The sequence below is a fragment of the Stegostoma tigrinum genome, chromosome 36, assembly GCF_030684315.1.
Source record: "Stegostoma tigrinum isolate sSteTig4 chromosome 36, sSteTig4.hap1, whole genome shotgun sequence".
In the NCBI taxonomy this organism is placed as follows: Eukaryota; Metazoa; Chordata; class Chondrichthyes; order Orectolobiformes; family Stegostomatidae; genus Stegostoma; species Stegostoma tigrinum.
The window spans coordinates 6275461-6298110 of NC_081389.1; the positions used below are offsets into that span (position 1 = coordinate 6275461).

Here is a 22650-nt window from a genome sequence, read left to right on the forward strand (position 1 = left end):
CCTTTAAATACAAAGATTGCTTGCTGTTGTTCCACAACTCCATGAGTACTGCATCATGCAACGTTCAGGATGGTGGAAGGAGAACTGGAGGAATCTTTAGTAACTCCTGTGACTGATGTCTGCCAGCTCAACAAAATACCCCAAATGTTATTTTCGATCATTCATCAAGTGCGGGCATTGCTGGCAAGGACTGGGAAATCTATTTTTCCTTCACTAGGCTAAATCCCCGGAACAACTTAACTGCCGACACTGTGAATGTGCCAACAGAACATGGATTGCAGTGATTCAGGGAGGCCATCAGCTTCCCAAGGGCAACGAGAGATGGGCAATGGATGAAAGCCTGCCCAGTGATGTTCCATCCCTAATTACCCTGGAGAAGGTGGTGCCAAATGGCTTTTTTTTTTGAGCCTCTGCAGTCCATTGAGAGGGAAGGGCGCGCAATGGGGCATCTACTGTGGAAGGATTCTGACCCAGTGTCACTGAAGGAACAGTGTTATATTTCCAAGTCAGGACGGTGGGTAGCTTGGGGTGGGGGGGGGGGGGGGGGGGGGGGTAACATGCAGTAGGTGGTGTTCCCATGTACCTGCTGCCCATGTTCTTCTGGATGGTACAGATGGCAAGTTTTGCAGGGGAGGTTGAAGGCGCTTTCGTGACTTACTGCACTGCAAAGATGGTACACATTACTGCGACTATGCACTGCTGGGGTTACCCTGGAAAAATGAAGCCTTTCCAAGTTTCATCTCAGCTTCACAGTGACAAGATAATGACTAGGAGAGCACCAAGGTAACGCAGGGAGGTTGTCAGGCATCAGCAGCTGATAAAGATACCCTCAAAGTCAACAAATTTGATTTGTAAATCAGGAGGTGAGGAGAACTCCTTGGGTGGTCCTGTGAAGTTTGACTTTGTGTAGAAGACAGGGCCACCCTGTCTGCCACATTGCTCTAAGGTAACAAAGTGTGGAGATGCATGAGCACGGCAGGCCAAGCAGCATCACAGGACCACAAAAGCTGATGTTTCGGGCTGAGACCCTTCATCAGATCCAGTCCCGAAACATCAGCTTTTGTGCTCCTAAAATGCTGCTTGGCCTGCTGTGTTCATCCAGCTTCACACTTTGTTATCTCGAATTCTCCAGCATCTGAAGTTCCCATTATCTCTTGCTCTAGGGCAGGGCCCTTTTCCATAAAGAGCGCAGACCTTTCCCAGCAATGACCAATACAGCTATACACTAGTTTTCAGCCGTGCACTCCGCTGACCCACACATCCCAGTGTGCTTGGTCAAAACAACATCTTAAATCACAGCGCAGAACGCATGAAATGAGACAAAACCAGGTACTGAAATGATGTAATTTAATATTCCAATGTTACTATAACAAAAATAATAAAATATTCTCAACTCTACATTTCAAAATAATTAAATACTACATTAAAATAATACAAATTCAAGTAAAACTTAAATACAACTTTGATATCTGACTTATCCTGCACTGTTATTCCACACTTTCTTCTCCCTTCAAAGTCTTCACTCTGGACAATTTTGCAGACCCTTTCCTAACCTGGGTTCATGCGAGCCTTGACAGCAGTGTATATACTGACTATTCGACTCTGGGGAGCACCACATCTTGGCCTCACTGGATGCAGTTGCACCTTGTGACAGCAGTCAACTCGGCAGCAACCCCCCCGCGCCCCCCCCCCCCCCCCCCCCCCCCAACACCACCACCACCGTGACAATCCAGAGGGCAGCATTCGAAGCTGCTGTTCCTGATCGAGGTGGTTGTATCACAACGGGACTGACTTTATCTACAAACCACAGCTCAGATCGTGGACGAAAAGGTGGCTGGGCACCAAACAGCTTGCATTAGCAGCCTGCATTTACATAGCAGCAAAATGCAAAAAACAAAGGCTCCCAAGGCACTTCACAAGAGTTTAACCAAACAGATAGATGCCACATTATTCGCATCATGGGGGAAAAAAAGACGGAAAGTGGAGTTGAGGATTGTCAAGGAGGAGAGACCCAGAGAGCTAAGAGACCAGGCTGCAGCTACAGTGAGCTGCAACGTCCCAGGGCAATAGGATCAGACAGCTCACTGGGGAATGGCCTGGCTGGAGGAGCTCACAGGCAATGGGCAGGGATGAAGGAGGAACAATGCATTTCAACAGGATTCCTTAAAAAAAAATTGTTCCAAAAAAATCATTTGTTTTGCCACAATTTTCTAGAATCATTTCATTTAAGGAGGGGATTGGGGAGCAAATGACAGGAAATACTGAATCTCACAAGTGGGAAGGAGCTGGAATAACATCAAGTGCCAGCTGAAATCCCGAGGGGGGTAATTTTAAACAAACCAAGTTGGTCAGGATGTGGAGGAGTGATGGTCATCTTGCTGATTTTCACTGCACTCTGTTTTCATTTTCAGGAAATCCCAGCAGGATTAGACAGGGTAAACACAGCAAGGGTGACCCCAACAATTGGGTAGTTCAGAAGGTAGTGTCACACTCTAAGGGTATGCGGTAGGCCATTTAGCACTGAAATGGGGAGAAATGTCCTCACCCAGAAAGTGGTGAGCCTGTGGAATCACTGCATGTTTTCACAAAGGAGTTAGATATCGTTCTTAGGGCTAAAAAGATCAAAGGATATGGGGAAGAAAGTGGGAACAGGGTGGTGAGTTGGAATGATCAGCCCTGATGATAGTGAACAGCAGAGCAGACTCAAAGGGCTGAATGGCCTCTTCCTGCTCCTATTTTCTATGTTAAAGGGAAGGGTTAATCTGATTGCATTCATCTGCAACCAGAGTTTTATGTCAGAGGGTGCTTTAATGTCTCTGTTGGCCTGATATTTTGCCTGGCCACACCCTTCTGTTGACTTGTACTCTTCCTAACTGAACCCTGCCAATTCTCTCCAACACACTGCTGCAGCTTCATGGTGATAAACTAGCATTTGGTGTGAGGGGGCCTTTTAAAAAACAATACACGTCTCGGGATGTTACTGTACACCTCTGGAGCAGGTGGGACTTGAACCCAAGTCTTCTGGCCCAGAGACTGAGACACTAAGCACTCTGCGGCAGGAACCAAGGGATATATGGGTGTTAGTGAGCCCACAATCTGCTTCACCCTTCGCCACCATAATCTCAAGGACAGGTGCTCGTCTCAAACAAACAAAACTTCCTCAATAGCTCGATAATTGTTTGTAACTGTTCAAATGTTTAAACTCGCTGATGGCACCAGCTATTGCATGGACAGGGTTCCAGTGATAAACAAGTGGGGAATGAGAACTATAACAGAGGGCGAGGCTCCAGCCTTCTGGTGACTGGCTAGCTTCACAACTTTCACCTTCGCCAAAATTAACACCTTCACAAAAATAAACAGGGCCTAATAAAATCTAAAGAACGATCCTACAGCTGGTCGAGAATGCATCAGCACTCTATCAGCCAATGAAGTATACACCACTCTTAATCCCAATCCAGGTAACATTTCTTTTCTAATCCCATTTCATCACCTTGACCAGCATTTTGCCAATCCCAGTATCACTGGGAATATCAGCAGAAACATTTCATGTCACTGCGTACTATATTTAGGGGAGAAAAGATTTTGGTTTTTCAATGAATAGATCCAAATTATCTCCTCCTCTGCACCACACATTACCTAAGTATCAACAACTTTCTGAATATTATTTATATAATTCATTTTCTCCCCTCATTGGATGCACTTCGTTAAACACAACACCAACATGATGCTTCTCCTGCTAATGTCTAAATTCTTAAGGGGGAGACACTCTGTCTTTAAACTCCCTGCCCTGCGGAAGGAAGCCTTTGCGGAGCACGTTCCTCCACTGGTTTGAGGCACTGACTACACAGGGAACTGCAGGGATAAATCCAAATAATTACCATTTGAGTCATAACTCCTTGACCAACCTATGACAAGGCCAAGAGGAGATTGGAGAGAGGTCTTCAGCATCATGAGCAGACTGGACACTGTAGATAATGAGAAGCAGGTCCCACTCATCAAAAGGAGCGAAAACGAGAGGGTGTGTATTTGAGGTGGTGTGCAGAAGAAGCAAAGGGGTTGCGAGGTAAATCTTTTTTCAATCAGTAAAGGGCATGGAATGTGTGATGGGGGCAGGTTCAATTGAGGCATTTCAAGAGGATGACTATTTAGAAAGAAATAGTTTGCAAGGGTTTGGGGAGAAAAGCGGGAGATTGGTAATGATGCTTGCCTGAAGAGCTAGTACAGGCATGATGAGCCAAATGGCCGTTTCTGTGCTGTCAGGCCAATGTGATTCTGCATTACCCAGGTTAAATACACTTTGGATAAACTGAGCACCAGATCATTAAAGTCCAGAAATTCTTGCTAATACCAGTTGACTGTATGAATGTCTTTTGTATCACCAAACTGGTGCTCCTATACATACAAGTAGTAGTAACAGTTCAGGGCTAGATGAAGTGATGGTAGCGGTTATTAACTCTCTAGTTACAATGACTTAGCTACATGTCATCAGTTTGGTGAAATAAATGAGAACACTAACCATTTAGGAGCTGCAAAGATGTGGGTCAGTTATGTCTGGGCAGCGGTGAGGGTTCCCAGAATAAAGTTGTCAAGCCAGACACTAGAGCCCCTTTCCAATGGACCTGACGTGGATTTGCTGGAATCCCATCGGAGTCAGAGGGAAGGCCGATGAAGACGACACTGCTGAAGGGGCACACCAGCAGCAGAGACTCAAACAGCTACACAGCATGACCCAGGAACACGTTGTTCCAACTCTCAGGAGCGAGAGTCCGACTGGGCACACCGCCAGTGAAATTAGCACAGGCTTCACACCACCAGAAGGAATCAGCAACAGCCAAAAGCCGGTTGGCCCCTCAATGCAAATCAGAGGCTTATGTTTTGATCTGCGAAATACATTCAGCAGACCCAGGGACGAACCAGGAGATGCTCAGCATCCCCTACTGTGAATATAAGAATCTAACCCAAGTGCTGCTGAGTGCATACCTACAAATATTTCATATCTGGTACACTCCGAATAGAGTTCGATGCATCTGCTCACTTCACCAGGAGGAGGATGTGCTACCTATTCCCAAATGATATTTCACTTTCATCATTTTCCTCTGGCTGGTTGGACTTTCTGGCTCGGCTGACTGATGCTTTGAGTTCTCTCTTACTGATTGCTATCTGTGTTCCAGACCTGCCGGCCCTGCTTGTATCCTTCGTCACGGTGGTGCCAGGCACTGATGTAGAGTCCTGGTTACTGCCACTGCTGCTGTTGGGGGAGGCGGCACTGCGCATTGTCCTGTACAGCTCCAGCTGTGCCACCAGTGGATGTCCCAAGTTCACCGCTGTCGTTTCTTCCAGCATCGCGTGCTCCTTAAAGTTCCGGTATTGTAGGGTCACCCGTAAAATCAAAGGTTGCTGTGGAGACAAAAACAAAAGGACAATAAGAAGAGTTCGCAGTTTCGGTTACGGGCACTATCCAACAATCCGAGTATGTTCCTGAAGAACAGAAACTGCTCGCTCTGTAGAAAGCATTCATTAATTTTCCCAACCTGTAATTTTTTTTGCAGATTAAGAACCAATTTTGATTCATTCATATTGAATTTTTAAAAAAAAAGATCAGCACAGCGAATGCATGATTTTTTTCAGTTAATGTCAAATAAAAAAGTTAAATGTGAATAATAGACCCAAACAGATACAACCTTCAACAGAGCAGTGACCTCATAGTCACGTCAACAGTGAAGACTGAAGTGGAGAGTCAGGAATCCCAGATGCAGCAGGCTGTGAAAATTGCCTGGGAATTTGAGTTTTCCGCTGGGCAATTTTAATGCGTCTGGAACCTTCTGGAAGAGGAGAAAAATGGTATTGGGAAGGGGGGGGGGTGGTGATGAGGGATTAGAGGCTTTGAGGTGGCGGCTCTCTGAAGCTACAAGGGGAGGACAGAGGTCCAGCTGGTGAGATCATGGAAGGATGTGAACATAAGGATAAGAATGCCAGATAACAAGGTGTGGGGCTAGACGAATGCAGCAGGCACAGCAGGCCTAGACGCCAGGCCCAAAATGTCAGCTTTCCTGCTCCTCAGATGCTGCTTGGCCTGCTGTGTTCATCCAGCTCCACACCTTGTTATCTCGAATTCTCCAGCATCTGCCGCTCCAATTATCTAGGATAAGAATGTGCCTTCAGTTTCTTGGACCCTGTACTCCTGAATCCCTCCCTAACCCTTTCTCCTAAGATGATCTTGGTCCCACCACTTTCCCCCCAAACACTTGATCATCTGTCTGAAAAACACAACTGTTGATTTTTAATTTGAGACAATCTTCTACATTGAAGTTGCTATAATAATTCAAGTTGCTGTCTTGATGTTGTATAAATAACAAGTTTTTATTTACATTTTTAAAGTTTTAAATTAAACTTTAAATTTAATTTTTAAAATTTTTCAGTTTAAATTTTCCACTTTTTAAGTTTTTGGTTTTAATTTCTACACATCTGTTGGTGTTGAGGTTTTAAAAGTGAGAAACACACAGGAAGAGGTTCAGGAGGAACTAGGCTATAGATAATGGAAGTAGGCGGCCTTCACAGTGAGTGGGTGGTTCAGGTCAAGGGCAAATGTTGAAGTTATTAATGGTTTGTGTTAGCTGGTGGCTCGGGAGGATGTTACATTTAGTGCTGAGGGAACAGAGGCAAAGACAATAGAAACTGAAAGAACTGCAGATGCTGTAAATCAGGAACCAAAACAGAAATCTCTGGAAAAGCTCAGCAGGTCTGGCAGCATCCGTGAAGGAGAAAAGTTAGAGTTAATGTTTCGGGTCGGGTGACCCTTCCTCAGAACCCAGCCAGACCTACTGAGCTTTTACAGCAACTTTGTTTTTGTTGTTGGTAAAGACAATATGTTCTGTCTTCCCAAAGCTTAACGAGATGAAAGTGCAGCTCGGGTGGCCCAGTGGTTAGCACAGCTGCCTCACAGCGCCAGGGGCCCAGGTTCGATTCCACCCTCAGGCAACTGTCTGTGTGGAATTTGCACATTCTCCCTTTGTCTGCGTGTGTTTCCTCCCACAGTCTGAAGATGTACATATTAAGTCATTTAAAAGTGGTCAATCCACCTACAGTGTCCAGGCTAAGTGGGTTAGACAGAGGAAATATGCAGGGGTTGGGATGCTCTTTCATGGTTGGTATGGGCTAAATGGCCTGCTCCAACACTGTAGGGATTCTCTGATTCATCTCAGGACTAAATGTTGGGAGGGAGCTCTGACATCACACAGCTCTCAATTCCAGTCTAGCGAGGCAAATGGGGAGCCGCCTGTCTAATGCGCATCTGTCCTATGTCCTCATTTAGACTGCATGACAACTGGTGTTTCAGACTTCAATAAGTAGTTAACTCTCCAGGGAGATGTTCATCCGATGTGTTCCCAGGATAGCAGGAGTGCACTGCTGAGAGAGATTGGGCCAATGGGGATTGTAGAGTTTCAAAGAACCTGGGGTGATCTCACTGAAATTGACAAAATGCCTAATAGAATAGGCAGGGTGGGTACAGTTGAGACGTTTCCCCCGGTTGGGGTGTCTAAAACCAGAGGAGGAGAGTCGAACAGAAGGGGGATGCTGCATTGGTCTGAAACGTGGAGAAATGATTTTACTCAGAAGTGGTGAATTTTTGGGATTCTCTACCACAGAGGTCTGAGAAGGCTCGGTTTCCAAGTATGTTTAAGGCAGAGGTTGATAGGTTTCTGATTACCAGGGGACACAGGGTTATGGGGACGAGGTAGGTAAAAGGTTTTTCAGTGTTTGATCAGGCAGAACAGGGTTGATGGGCTGAATGGCCTACTTCTGTTGACATTCCAGTCTCTCAGAAGGCCTTAAGCTGAGGTCCCACCTCTTCCCTCCCGTTGGATGAAATTCTATTTTGTAGAGGCACGGATACTCTCCTGATACTCTGGGTCGGTTTTATTCCTAAATCATCAGCAAATTTCATCTGGGTCGATGCCACGTGTGGGAGCTGGCTGGGTGTGAAGTGATCACAGCTTTCCTAGACAGTAACACTTCTCGAACGTATTTAATTCCGCTGGAAAACGTTTTGGGAGGTACTGAGGTTGTGAAGGGTCATTACCTCGAGTTTGTGCAGGCCGCACACTTTCAGCGTAGTGTCTGACTGTTGGTTGTCATTAAGGGACGAGAGCAGAGAGTCGATCTGGGATGACTCCCCATTGAGATCGGAACAGGCACTTGCCAACTCCTGGAGCAAAAGGAAATCAGGTGTCAATTGTCTGAACAATCATCCCAGCCCTTCCAGGACAAAGCAGACCACTCGACCGGCACGCCAGGCACCGACTTCAGAATTTACTCTCTCAGCCACTGATGCTCATTAGCAGCGGTGGCTACTGCCATTGAGGTGCGCTGCAGTACAACCAAACATGCAAGCCCTTCCGTCCGGAAGGGCAAGGGCAGCAGACACATGGGAGCACCACCACCAGCTGTAAGCTCCCCTCCAAGCCCCTATGGCAGGAATCGAGGGGGAGGGTATTAAGAGGAGGACAGTGCACTGCTGCGCTCAGTGGAATATCGGCTGCAATAGGACGGGTTTTCTGAATCTTATACCTGAGGGCATTTAGAGATGGACAATAAGTGCTGGCCCTGGCAAAAGAAGGAACGTTCAACATGTGTCAGGATGGTAAGGAAGAAGACATCTCAAGCTCATTTACCCCCTCAGCCTGTCCATGTTTATGTTCCCGACTGGGGCATCCCTCCGTAGCACAGCGAGTCGCAGTGGCGTTCGGATGGCTGGCACCTCCAGGTTGTCCCCCGTGTCAGCTTGAGTCAGACCCTGAGGAACTGCAGCCCCCTCAATCCACCCCCACCCCCCCTCAGCCAAGGTTGTGGGGTGTGACAGTAAAAACCGGGAAATGGCTGCTGGGTGGGACAGGGGGAGCAATTTAACAGGAAGACATCATAATAACTTTTGGGTTGGGCATTGGAAAATTGGGGAATATGAAACCGGGTAAGGAGAAAACGCTCCTGAAGCACATGCCTGTTCTGAAGGGGCTGATGTGCCATTAGAATTAAAAAGCACAAACCTTCATATTTACAAATCAGCTCCTAAGGCCACAGTGTACACACCAACATTGGAGCGGCCGTCACTCCTGACTAATGAGCTTACGCTCGTGAGTGTAGTTTTTTTTAAGTTGGCAGCATGTGACTGTCATAACACACATTCCACAGCCCAGCCTGTAACACGCTGCTTGGTCACAAGGTCACTCACAAGGTCCACAGCAATCGATAACCCCCATCAATATCTCTCCAAGGCATGAGCTACTGGGACAAATGTGGGAGGGGCCTAACTACATGTGCTCAGGCTGGTGGTGGCAGTCAGAACAAGGACAGAGGGCACTCACTGTACTCCCTTCATTGGGGAGGGGGGGGGGCACACACTCTGTACCCCCTTCATCCGGGGGGGGGGGCACACACTCTGTACCCACTGCATCGGGGTGGGGGGGGGGGGGGGTGGGGGGGGGCGGTACACACTCTGTACCCACTGCATCGGGGAGGAGGGGGGCACACACTCTGTACCCACTGCATCGGGGACGAGGGGGGCACACACTCTGTACCCACTGCATCGGGAATGAGGGGGGCACACACTCTGTACCCACTGCATCAGGGACGAGGGGGGCACACACACTGTACCCACCGCGTCAGGGAGGAGGGGGGCACACACTCTGTACCCACCGCGTCAGGGAGGAGGGGGGCACACACTCTGTAGCCACCGCGTCAGGGAGGAGGGGGGCACACACTCTGTACCCACCGCGTCACGGAGGAGGGGGGCACACACTCTGTACCCACCGCGTCAGGGAGGAGGGGGGCACACACTCTGTTCCCACCGCATCGGGGAGGAGGGCACACACTTTGTACCCACTGCATTGGGGAGGATGGGTTAATATATAGTCATCCACACACATGGAAAAAGCTGGTCTAAGTGTCAAGTTCAGTAAAGCACTCAACCATTAAATAGCTGCGTGACTCCAATGCCCCTACACACAACACCAATAACAAAAGCCTTCCTATCCCCATCCCACAATTCTCAGTGGGTTTTCACAACAGGATGATGAGTAATGTGTGAACAATCAGACAAGCTCTGAATTGAAGAAAACAGGAATCAATCACAATCAAGGGATAAATATTTATTTGCTCCAATGTTCGCAGGTCTCATCAATACAATGTTTGCAAGTCTTTCCTTAAATGTCCCTTGAGGTCCACTGAAGGCCCTGTCAATATGGAATCTCTGGCAGACGTCACTTACCCCTGGTTTCTGTAGGAAGACGTTACACTCCGTGATATCGGAGGGCCTTGTCTTAACGTTGGCATAGACAATCATGACATTGGAGAATACAGCACTGCAGCTTAACTCCACTGCTACATCACAGGGAAACCGAATGGTCCGTCTCTTGGGCAGCTCTAGGGAAAGGCACCAAAATAAAGCATAAGGCAACTCTTCAGCTGAACACAGTGACCCAGATCCCTCGATATACCAGGGAGCATTGGAGTGAGGGACATGCAAAACTACCAGAATTTCATTAGGCGATTTTCCCTCAAGGAAAATTGTTTCAACGACACACAGATACAAAACTAAAGAACTGCAGATACTGGGAAATAAAAGCAGTAAGTGCCGGAACAAAAACTCAGATGGTCTGGCAGCTTCTGTGTAGACAGAGAGAGGGTCTGATATGATTCCTCGTCAGAGCTTGAATTCCTTGAGATACATCATCAGAGAAGAATGTGATACTGAGCTACACAGGGATGTATTTGGATGGGTGATCAGAAACCTGAACAAACAGAGGTCCTGAGGAGAGGTTAAGATGTGGTTAGGTTCATGGAGGGATTTCAATGCAAAGAATTGAAGGTGGCAATGGGGCAGTAAAAGTTTGAGATGCGTGGGAGGCCTGAATTCGAGGAGCAGAGCGATCCCAGAGAGTGGGAGGACTGGAGGAGGTGGCTGTAATAGTGAAACACTGTTGGAAGGCACTTAACTAACTCAGGGTGGAGTTGGGAGACACCTCAAAATCTCGACAGAATGAATGGTAAACATGCTGAACCAATCTTTGCCTTCATTTGATTTTGTCTTTATACAAGGCAGTGGGGCAAGGTCTCAGTACTTTGGTCTGGTCGTATCTTGGAGATATTGAGGGTTTTGGTGGGATATTGATGTGGGCCATGAGGTTAGTTCCTCAGCTTATAACAGCTCAATGACCATAATAAACCTACAAAGTGGATGTCATATTCTTATTAGATTGGGGAATGATTTGAACAGAGCTTCCTTACTGGAGGCTGTAGGAATGGATTACTTAGGCTAATGTTTGAATATAATAGGTTAGGGATGAAGGGGTAGCAGAATTTCAAATTGTGCGAAGGCAAGTCAGATTAAACTTTAAAAAAAAATTTAATCTATTTTTCTAATCAACCTGTTCAGATAAGATATTACACACCTTTGCAGCAGGTGAGACTTGAACCTGGGTCTCCTGGTCCAGGGATAGGGATGATACCACTGTGCCCCTAAATATTGATTCCCCAGTCAAAAGTGGAGCAGACCGCTGACTCAATTATCCATGGGTTGGAGATATAGGATAAGGTTGCCTGAGTCCAACTTGCTGTGTGCCCTAAGCTTTACAACGAACTTAACTGATTCAATATTAGATACTTCTCAGTCAAACTCTAAATAAATGTAAAGTCACCAGAGTTCCAGAAGGCCATAGGGCAGCTGGGTGGTACGGGGGTTAGCACTGTTGGCTCACAGAGACCCGGGTTCAATCCCACTCTCGGGTGACTGTCTGTGTGGAGTTTGCACATTCTCTCCGTGTCTGCATGGGTTTCCTCCCACAGTCCACAGATGTGCAGGCTAGGTGGGTTAAGCATGGGGAATGTAGGGTTACAGGGATAGGGTTGGGGGGGGGGGGGAGCTGGATCTGGGAGGGATGCTTTTCAGAGTGTCAGTGTATACTCAATGGGCCGAATGGCCTGCTTCACACCATAGGGATTCTATGCTTCTATGCTCTCTCACTAAAGAGAGACAACTGCTCGGGATTTAACTGGAGGGTCACGATGCTCAAGCGACAGGACAGTTTGAGATGAAAGTCCTTCATGGGAATCTCAGCCAGAGCAAGAACTGAACCCACACTGAAGGCATCACTCTCCACAAAACCTGCTGTCCTGCCAACTGAGCTAACCGACCCCACCCCAATGGGATAATCACTTTTAATTAAAACTAAATTAATCTGGGAGAGAGTGACCTCCTCGATAAACTGTGATCATCCAAAGGGATTGGAGAGGAATTTTCCAGATTCGAATCCCCCAGAATTACCTGGGTTCTTATCTGGCAATCCACCTCTCCCTGGATTTCAGGTGAGTTTTGGTTGAGTGAATCCCGCAGGCATTTTGATACAGAAGATCTCACATTCAAGGAGGGACGAACCATTTAGGCTGATGGAGGACTGGAATGGGTGAAACACATTGTCAGAAATGTAGAATATGCACACAGCAAGTATCATAAAATCCTGACAGTGTGGAAACAGGCCATTTGGCCTGTTGAATCTCTACCGACTCTTCAAAGAGCATTTCCATCAAGAACCCCCTACCCTTGTAACCCCGTATTTCCCATGTCTAACCCACCCACCTAGCCTGCACACCCCTGAACACTACGGGCAATTTAGCATGGCCGATCCACCTAGCCTGCACATCTTTGGACTGTGGGAGGAAACCGGAGCACCCGGAGGAAACCCACGCAGACACAAGGAGAATGCGCAAACTCCACACAGACAGTTAACCACTGAGCCACCGTGCCACCAAGCAGTGATTGAGCTAGGTGATGTCCTGAAGTATAGCTACCAAGAAACAAGGGAGATATTCAGGCACTAGGGCTGATGTAGATGGTGTACATATCTGGAGAGTTACAAGCTATTCTTGGGGACCCGTGCACTTGCAGCCACCATTAAAAGGTGCATCTTCACTCTCTGTAGGCTCTATTTGTGTTCTAGATTGGTCACTGGTTTCCATTCCTTTGCAACATAGCACCATGATCAGTAATTGTTTTTATTCATTCACAGGATCTGGGCACTGCTGGCGAGGTGAGCATTTATTGCCCATTCCTAACTTGTCCAGCGGGCAGTTAAGAGTAGATCAGATCTATTTCCTTGCTGGGTAAATCCCCGCCAAATCTGCCACATGTGTGCCTGGAGTCATGTGTAGGCCAGACCAGGTAAGGATGGTTGTTTCCTTCCAATAATGAACATTAGTGACCCAGGTAGAGTTTTCTGACAATGGGTTCATGTTCATCATTAGGCTGTTAATTCCAGATTTTTAAAAAAATTCAATCCCGCCACTAGAATTAGAACCCAGGTCCCCAGAACATTACCTGGGTCTCACTAGGACATCGCCTCCCCTGACGAAATCACATAAAAGATTCAAGCAACACAAGCCATGGGTATCTGTTCCTTACAATTCATACCTTCAGATTATCAAATTAATTATCAAGGTATCTGAATTGATCCAGCTTTAAGCTGACCCATGGCTTCAGATGATTTACACATTAGAATGGACATCCACATGTGATTAAACAGCTTGAACATAATTAAAGAGATAAGCGTGGATTCTAAATTATAAATACAGGCTACATAAGAGCAGAGAGGTTCAGATGCCAGCACTGATCACAAATGCAGCCCTGCAAAAGCTTTTAAAGTCTCCTTTGGTGCTTAATTGTGTTAAAAATATTTAACTGTTGACTAGGGATCCATTCGATACAATAGGCAACACGTAGACTTCTGTAGCTGAAAATCCTTAACAATTCTCGGAGTATTATAGGCTTTTGGAATTTTAGAAATGTTTAGCTCCGACAAGCTTGCGCAATGTCTGGGACGTTACCCCAGGATTAGCAGCATTTGCTGTAGATTTGAGGAATATATTTCCTCTGCACGACACAAATGTCAGTCAAAGATCATCTCCAATAAGAGACAATCTAACCACAGCCCCATGACAGTTTCACCATCACTGAATCCTCAGCATCAACATCTGGGGGGAGTTGGGGGGAGGGGGTTCCACTGATTAGAAACACAAAGCTAGACTCACCACATAAGCACAGCGGCTACAAGAACAGGTCAGGGAACACTGTGGTGAGTAACTCACCCCCCTGAGTCCCCAAAGCCTCCCCACTATCTAGAAGGCACTAGTCAGGAGTGTGATGGTATACTCCCCACTTGCAGCCCCCAACAACACTCAAGAAGCGTGACACCGTCCAGGGCAAAGCAGCCCGCTTGATTGGCCCCACATCCACAAGCATCCACTCCCTCCACCCCCGACGCTCAGTAGCAGCAGTGTGTACTATCTACAAGATGCACTGCAGAAATTCACCAGAGATCCTCGGACAGCACCTTCAAATCCACGACCACTTCCATCTAGAAGGACAAGGGCAGCAGATACATGGGAACATCACCCTCTGCAAGTTCCCCTCCAAAACACTCACCATCCTGACTTGGAAATACATCACTGAGCGCTGGGTTAGAATCCTGGAACTCCCTGCCTAATAGCACTGTGGGCCAACCCGCAGAAAGCACCTCACCCCCACCTAGGGACGGGTAATGAATGCTGGCCCAAACAGCGATGTCCATGTTCCACAAGTGAATTATAAAATGCCCACGGTATGGTACAAGTTGCAGCTAAAATCACAAACTCTAGTAGCTTACCCCCTCTGGTGACCACTCACTCCATGGGTAAGGGAAGAACTATTCACCTCAGTATTGCATTGAAACGGCTGTCATGGTAACACTGTAGTCCAGTGGGAAAAGAATCCCTGGAATTATAGCGAGCCTCACTCGGATACCATCTGAAATACCGTGGTGCATTCTAGGTACCATACCACAGGGTGTATTAGCCTTGGAGGAGGTTACTGAAAGGGTTAATGTTGGAGCTGCATTAAGCTCTACCCAACCAAATAATTTCCCAACCTTTGGCCACAGAAGATCCAATAAACACAAGGTCCCAATGGAGACAGATGTAACTGCTGTGTTGCCTGATATATTGTCGATAACTACACAGTGACCTGCACCTATTGCTATTTTGTAATAAATAACATTCTATCGTGCAAAGTAAGTGCCTCTTCTCATGAAGACTCAATAGTGTTTCTCATCCACGACTGCCAATTAGACAGGCCCTTAGGCTCAGCACAGAAAGGATACAGAGTCTTCTCTTGTGGTGTAGCTGAAGGGCCCCTGCCTCTGAACCAGAAGGCCTGCCCCATAGATTTGCTGTAATATGCGTGAACAGGTTAACTAAACAACGTTTAGGGGGCTTGTGGTGCAGTGGCAGTGCTCTGAGACAGGGGATCCAAATATCACCTACCCCAGAGGTGTGCCACAGCACTGCTGAACAGGTTAATTAAAACAACTAGCCCTCGTTAATGATGTTTGTGTCTAAGTTTCAGCTTTGAAGGCCCCTGGTAGCGCATTGGTAGAGTCCCTACCTCTGGGCCAGAAGGTTCAGGTTTAGGTTTGTCATAGCACATTTGAACAGATTGACTGAAATAACTACAACACAGTAACACCGTTATGACAAACAGAAGTGGCACTATCACTTCTAGTGATTCAGAGACACTGGTTAATTTTCTGGGGATGGGGGTTTAAATCCCATTACGGCAGGTTGTGACAATGAAATAGAGTCATAGAGCCACAGGGTCCTACAGCACAGAGACAGGCCCTTCAGCCTAAACACATCCGTGCTGACCAAAGTGTCCATCCACGCGAACTCCATTTCCCTGCACTTGGTCCATACCTTCCAAACCTTTCCCATCTGCGTATGCGTCCAAAGACCTTGTAAATGTGGTTAATATACCTGCCTCAACCACTTCCTCTGGCAGCTCATTCCTTATGCGTACCACCCTCTGTGTAGAAGAGTTGCCCCTCAGGTTCCCACGTATTCTTTCCCCTCTTACCTTAAACTATTGCCCTCTAGTCCTCAATTCCCCAAACCTGGGAAAAAGACTGAGTGCATTCACCCGATCCAGGACTCACGATCTTTTACTCTTCTATAAGGTCGCCCTCTGTCTCTTACGCTCTAAGGAAAAAAAGTCCTAGCTAGTCCAACCTCTCCCCATAATTCATTCCCTTGAGCCCTGGCAACATTCTTGCAAATTTTTTCTTTCCAATTTAATGACATTTTTCCTATAGCAAGGTGACCAAAACTGAGCACAAAACTCCAAGTGCAGCTTCACCAACATCATGTACAACTGCAGAAAACTTCCCTAGTTCTGTACCCAGTGCCCTGACTGATGAAGACCTGTGTGCCAAATACTACCTTCACTGCCCTGTCTATCTGTGCTCTCTTTCTTCAGGAACAGGATGAGGGCGTCGCTAACCAGGCAGCGTTATTGCCTATCCCTAATTGCCAGAGTCAACCACATTGCTGTGGGTCTGGAGTCACACGTGGGCCAGACCAGGTGAGGATGGCAGTTTCCTACCCTGAAGGACATTAGTGAACCAGATGGGTTTTTCCCCAACAATCAACAATGCATTCATGGTCATCACTAGGTTCTTAATTCCAGACATATTACTGAATTCAAATTCCACCATCTCCCATGGTCCCTAGAATCTTATCTGGGTCTCTGGATTAACTGTCCAGTGATAATACCACTCAGCCATCACCTCCCTCCCCACCTCTGACTCCACTTTCAGAGAACTGTACACCTGAACTCTAAGGTCCCTGTGTTCCACTACACTCCTTAAGGCCTTACCACTCACCGTGAAACTCCTACCTTGATTTGGCTTTCCAAAATGCAACACCTCACACTTCTCTATATTAAACACCATTTGCCATTTCTTGGCCCATTTCCCCAACTGATCAAGATCCCGCTGCAATTTCTTATAAACTTCCTCACTGCCCATGATACCCTTCTGTTTTAGTGTAATCCGCAAACTTACTAATCATACCTCGTACATTCTCAACCAAATCGCTGATAATGATAACAAACAGCAATGGGCCCAGCACCGACCCCTGAGGCACACCACTAGTCGCAGGCTTCCGGTCTGACAAGCATCCTCCCACTGTTACTCTCTGCTTCGTACCACCAAGTCAATTCTTATAAAAGGAAACATCTGCTTCACTTCAGCCTTTGATCAGCCAGGATTTAGAGTGAAGAAGAGTGTCCAATGGGCTGAATGGTGTGGAGCGCATTGTACTGCATATTTATATTGAGTGGTTTTATTTGTGGCCCTGTTCAGATTCTTTGTAAGAGGAAGCTGCTTTTAAACTTTTGGTTGAACTTCAGGTCCCTGCTCCTGAAGTCTGGACACCTGGTGTGGAGTTTTTTTTGGGGGTGGGGGGGGCGCGCGGAATGTGGTTTGAGCAGCTGGCCATGGAGTGGGTGGTGGTAGCTAACTGTCTCCCCATTTCTTTGGTTACATACATCAAGAGAGGGAACATGTGGTATCCTCAGGCACAACGGAAGCCTTTGGAGATTGGAAATAAAAATTTTGGTTTGATTTTGATAACTTACTTCAAATAAAAAGAGATATCTAAAAGAGACACATACCAGACTCAAAACATTAAACCTGTTTCTCTCTCCACAGATGCTGCCGGACCTGCTGAGTTTCTCCAGCATTCTCTGTGTTTGAGAGGGCAGTGTAGCAGTGAGGATCGGTTTTAGCTCAGTTGGCTGGGCGGTTGGTCTGTGAAGCAGTGTAACGCCACCAGCGCAGGTTCGATTCCTACACCAGCTGAGATTAACACTAAGGATTCTCCTTCTCAGCCTCTCCTCTCACCTGAGGTGTGGGGGCCTTCAGGTTAATCTGCCACCAATCGTCTCACCTGAGGGGTCAACCCCATGGTCTGGTAATATTATGACGACTTGGCCAATGAGTGAAATAGTGAGGGGGGCAGGCTAACTAACTGGAGATGGGGAGTTAGTTTGCTGGGAGGAAGCACTCTAGCAACTCATCAACAATAGAAGAACAAACACAGAAAATATTAGTGAAACTCCAGTATTCTCTGTTTGTTTCAGATTCCCAGCATCTTGCTTCTGAGTGTTGATAATGGAAAAGAATACAGCTGGGAGCTCTCAGTAGTGAGCAAATTGGGTACTAGGCTTGAAGCATGATTTTGCCAACAACAGAGTTTTACTGGGGTAGCTAAAGTGAATAAGATTTGATTTTGAGAACAAAATGTTCATGTATAATGTAAAAGACAACGGGAGGAACTCTGGGGCTTTCACACACTACCTCATGGATTCCAGGGGGGGAAGAAGAAATAAGGAGCATTCCCTTACATTGTTGGAGTTCACCTCTTACCATTGGCTTGTTTCCAACACTCATTCCTCACTCGGAGCTGCTCTGTGTAACCCTTCGTGCAGATCTCATCGGTCAGGGCCCGACCCTCCTTCAAGGTATGTCTGATCTCCATCACTTGCTTGCCAGTAATCAATTGGTCCTTGCCCATTTCTGTGGGGGGAAAAAAAAACCCAAGAGGAATTAATTGACTCCAATGGGGAATAAGGCCTAAAACGCTGGCCAAGTTCCGTCACTGCCAGTAAATTTTTGGAGTTTTTGGATTGGAGTTCAGAAATTTTGAAACTAAAGCAAAATTCTGCAGATACTGGAAACCCCGAGGAAACATAGGGCACTCATGACAAACAAAGGGCTGTTAATATTCTAGGTGCATTGTGTGTCACTGGGACAAATATTAAACTCTGTTTTACACACTAGTGACTTTCCAGTAGAAATTCACTGGGGGAGTAAAACCGACCATCTGATCTTACTCCCCACATTGGGAGTAGCAGGGCTTCGTGTACCTCTGAGCTACTTGGCTGCCTAGTATGGTCCTTCGGAAGCCACCACCACCCATCCCTAGGTGGGGAGATGGTGACACTCCCTCATAATCCATTTGCTTGGGTGCGGGGAGGGAAGGGGAGGCAACTCTCCTTTTGCTGTTAGACAAAGACTGAAAACACAATGACAATAATTAAAAATGTGATAGCGTCTGGATGGTGCAGGTCTTGCTGAGAATGTGTGGTCAATGGTGTTATCTGCTCTTCAGCCCTCATCCCTCAAGGTGTTGAATGTCAGTTTTGGGGGACACTGACAGAAAAGCTTTGGTATTCTACTGTAATGCATCCTTTAGATGGTCTACACTGCAGCCAGTGTGCCAGGGTCTGCTCTGTAACACAGATGCTGACTCAGCAGAATGTTTTCTCCTGGAGTGTTGTTGCAACTGTATCCATCCAGGACAGTGGGGAGCATTTACATCTAGCACATTTGTACCTTGCAGGTTTTAGAGAGTCAGGAGGTAATTCTTGCCTCATCCAGTACCCAGCCTACAATCTATTCTTAATAAACACCGAAAGAACTGCGGATGCTGTAAATGCTGAAACAAAAACAAAATTGCTGGTAAAGCTCAGCAGGTCTGGAAGCATCTGCGAAGGGAAAAACAGACTTAACGTTTCAGGTCCAGTGACCCTCCCTCAGAACTGTCTATTCTTCTTGTTTTGTTCACTCGTGGGAATGTGGGCATCGCTGGCTGGGTCCAGCATTTACTGCAGGTCCCATGTTGCACTTGAGAAGGTGGTGGTGAGGTTCTTGAGCCTCTGCAGTCCTCGTACAGTAGGTAGACCCACAATATCCTTAGGGAGGGAATTCCTTTGTCCTGGATAGTGCTAAGCTTCCCAAGTATTGTTGGAGCTGCACCCATCCAGATAAAAGGGGAGTAAGGAAGTGAGTTACTCGCTGCAGTGTTCCCAGCCCCTGGCCTGCTCTTTTAGCCACAGATTTTGCACAGTGAGTCCATTGAGTTTCTGGTAAATGATAAACTCCGGGTTGATGTTAAAAGTGGGTGATACAGTGACACTAACGCCACTAGAGGCTTTGCTGGAAGATATTTTTGACACATGTGCTACGTTAATAAATTCACAATCAGAAACACGTAACACATTTCACAGGGAAACCTTTTAGAATGGTTCTTGTATATAGTTGTCCTCTAGATGGAGTCTCTGGTCTGGTATCTCTGTCTGTCCCGTTCTGAGGGCTGAGCATGTGGTGGTGTACGAGTAGACCAGAAGGTCAAAATGGGATGAACTATTAGATTCAATCTGAGCATCAAAATTCTAAATGCAAATGTAAGCTGTTTATTCAAGTCAGCAAATTCAAAGCAGTAAACACAATGCACTGAGAATGTAATGGGGGAGATGCCCAGAAGAGAAGGGGAATTCTGCTGGTGTCTCGGCCAACATTCGCTCCTTCAATCAGCACCACCAGAGTGGAGCAACTGGCTACTTGTGGGATCTCATCGTCAACAAATTTGGTCACATCTGCCTTCAAGATATTTACAATAACATGCCAGAACTGATCAGCTCAAGGGGGTGTCTGATGGGCATGACAGGAAAGGTGCATGTTGTGGTAATGTTGTTAGACTAGTAATCCTGAACCTCCGCCTAATGTCCTTCAGAAATGGGTCTGAATCGCAGTGAATCCAATAAAAATCTAGAATAAACAGTCTGCCTGACGATCACCATGTGCTAATGCCGCTCAGGGAAGGAAAACTGCCATCCTTACTGGGTCTGGCTTAAATGTGACTCTAGGCTCTCAGCCATGTGGTTAACTCTTAATTGGGATGGGCAATAAATGCTGGTCCACATCCCATACATGGGCAAAAAAATAAATGGAGCAACAAAATGGGAGGTCATCACAGGATGCAGCTAGTGTTGTGGATGTTCTAAGAGTGTTGGGAGCACACACTATGACAGAGGTGTCTCTGGTGTGAAGTCTAGCATCCAGTACTCTGTACTACTCATTAGCAGTCTGAGACTTCAGCAGCTGATTCAGTCCCATACTGATGGGGCACTGTGCCATCACAGGTGCCAGCTTTTGGAAGAGACATCAAAACAAGGTCCGGAGGTCCTGATAAAGGGTCTAGGCCTGAAACATCAACTCTCCTGCACCCCTGATGCTGCCTGAGCAGTGCACCTCCAGCTCCACACTGTATTGACTCTGACTCCAACATCTGCAGCTCATGCTATCTAAGAGATTGCATGGTTCAATCTGGACCATATCAGGAGAATGATCACTAATGTATTGGACAATATTTATCCCTCATCATCACAAACACAAGACTAGCTGGTTTTTATCACGCTGCTGTTGCAGGAGCTGCTACCTGCAAATTAACTGCTGCATTTCTGATATTACATGAAAGACTACACTGCACATGTATTTGAGTTTAACGCTTTGGAATGAGCTGCAGTGTTGTAAGGCAGGAATACAAGTCTTTCTTATGCCACAGGGACCATAACGACAGCTTTCAACAATAAACCCAGTGTGTAAGAATTCTTCAAGGCCAATGGGATCGATATGTGAAGTAAGTCTCCAGGCAGAAATATTTGGGTGGGGGTGGGGGGGTGGTGGTACACGCGTGGTCTTTCAAGGTGGGTGAAGTAGGGTGGCCTGGATGGTCTTTCTCCTCACTCATCTGGAGAAATACAGAGGGTCAAAACCTGTTCCACATACAGATGACAGGGACTTGGGAATGTCCAGATACTGTACACAACAATGCATGGAGCTCACGAGTTTCAGAACAAACGAACCTGACCTGCACATCAGGAGACAGCAGTGAACTCATGGTCAGAGAGATCACAGAGACTGAAGTCATTGCTACATTGAGAGTTAATGACAATCACAATAGAGAAATCCTGTATTTCTGCCACGACCTTAGCGACATTAGGATCAAGCAAGGCAAGAGATTGATTAACTGTCCCCAACCACGTACACACAGCGTGTGTCAGGACGTGAGGGGTGGTATTCTGAATAGATATAACCCCATCCCTCTCAGGAGTTATAACTGAAAGTGTCTTAAGGGACAGCGCTCATGCAGTCGCTAACATTGTCTGTGATATTTTGTATTTTCCACACGTTTCCTGTTTGATGAACCCTCACTCAGGTTCAGTATTTCTGTAGATGTGTGGAGGCACACCTTTGGATTAATCATTACAGTACCTTGTTCCAACTCTTTAATTAAAGAATACGTTCTTCTTACAAAAGCTCCTGTTATTGTTGCATTGTACTATTTCCATCATGGTAGAAGCCAGACAGACTTTGCCCTCTGTGTTTCTGGAAAATTTCATGCTCTCCTTTCCTCCCAAACCATCTGCTACTAATTTATTGAGTCGTTAAGCATTAGACAAATCAGTCAGTCACCTCCTGACTCCCCAAAGCCTGTCCATATCAACAAGGCACAGGTCAGGGGGCTGATGGAGAACTCCCCCAATTGCCTAGATGAGTGTAGCTCCAAAAACACTTGAGAACTTACCAAAGCTTCAACCGAAGATCAATCAATAACTGATTTCTCAGACCTTCCTGCCCATAAACCCAGAGTCGCTGTACTGCTTGTATCATTCATCCCAACTCCTTAAATAGGCCCATTTCACAGAAATCTCTTCACCAAAATACAGATTTCCCTTTTAGTAAATGTTTAATCCAAGATAAACTTAAAACAGTCCATGTTTGCATACTCCATGATGGCGGATGCACTTTGTGCTACGGAAGGGTAATGTCAGTAGGGCCAGCGATCCAGTGAGCCATATCAATGTTCTGTGACACATGACACCAGATGGCTCAATTTGAGTTCAATAAAATCTGGAATAAAAATCTTTTGATTGAAAAGATGTCT

The 22650-nt window shown here is 46.5% G+C and overlaps 1 protein-coding gene across 1 annotated transcript in view; it reads right to left on the bottom strand.

The window, feature by feature from the left end:
* Positions 1-1726: 1726 nt before the first annotated feature.
* The window catches only part of malt3 (MALT paracaspase 3), a 115918-nt gene continuing 94994 nt past the window's right edge, over positions 1727-22650 (bottom strand). Inside the window, exons 14-17 of the mRNA XM_048520939.2 lie at positions 18288-18437; positions 10265-10419; positions 8081-8206; positions 1727-5397 (exon numbers count right to left, since the gene is read on the bottom strand). Of these exons, the coding sequence (XP_048376896.1) occupies positions 5056-5397; positions 8081-8206; positions 10265-10419; positions 18288-18437 (773 nt within the window). The 3' untranslated portion in view covers positions 1727-5055. The remainder of the gene's footprint in view (positions 5398-8080; positions 8207-10264; positions 10420-18287; positions 18438-22650) is intronic.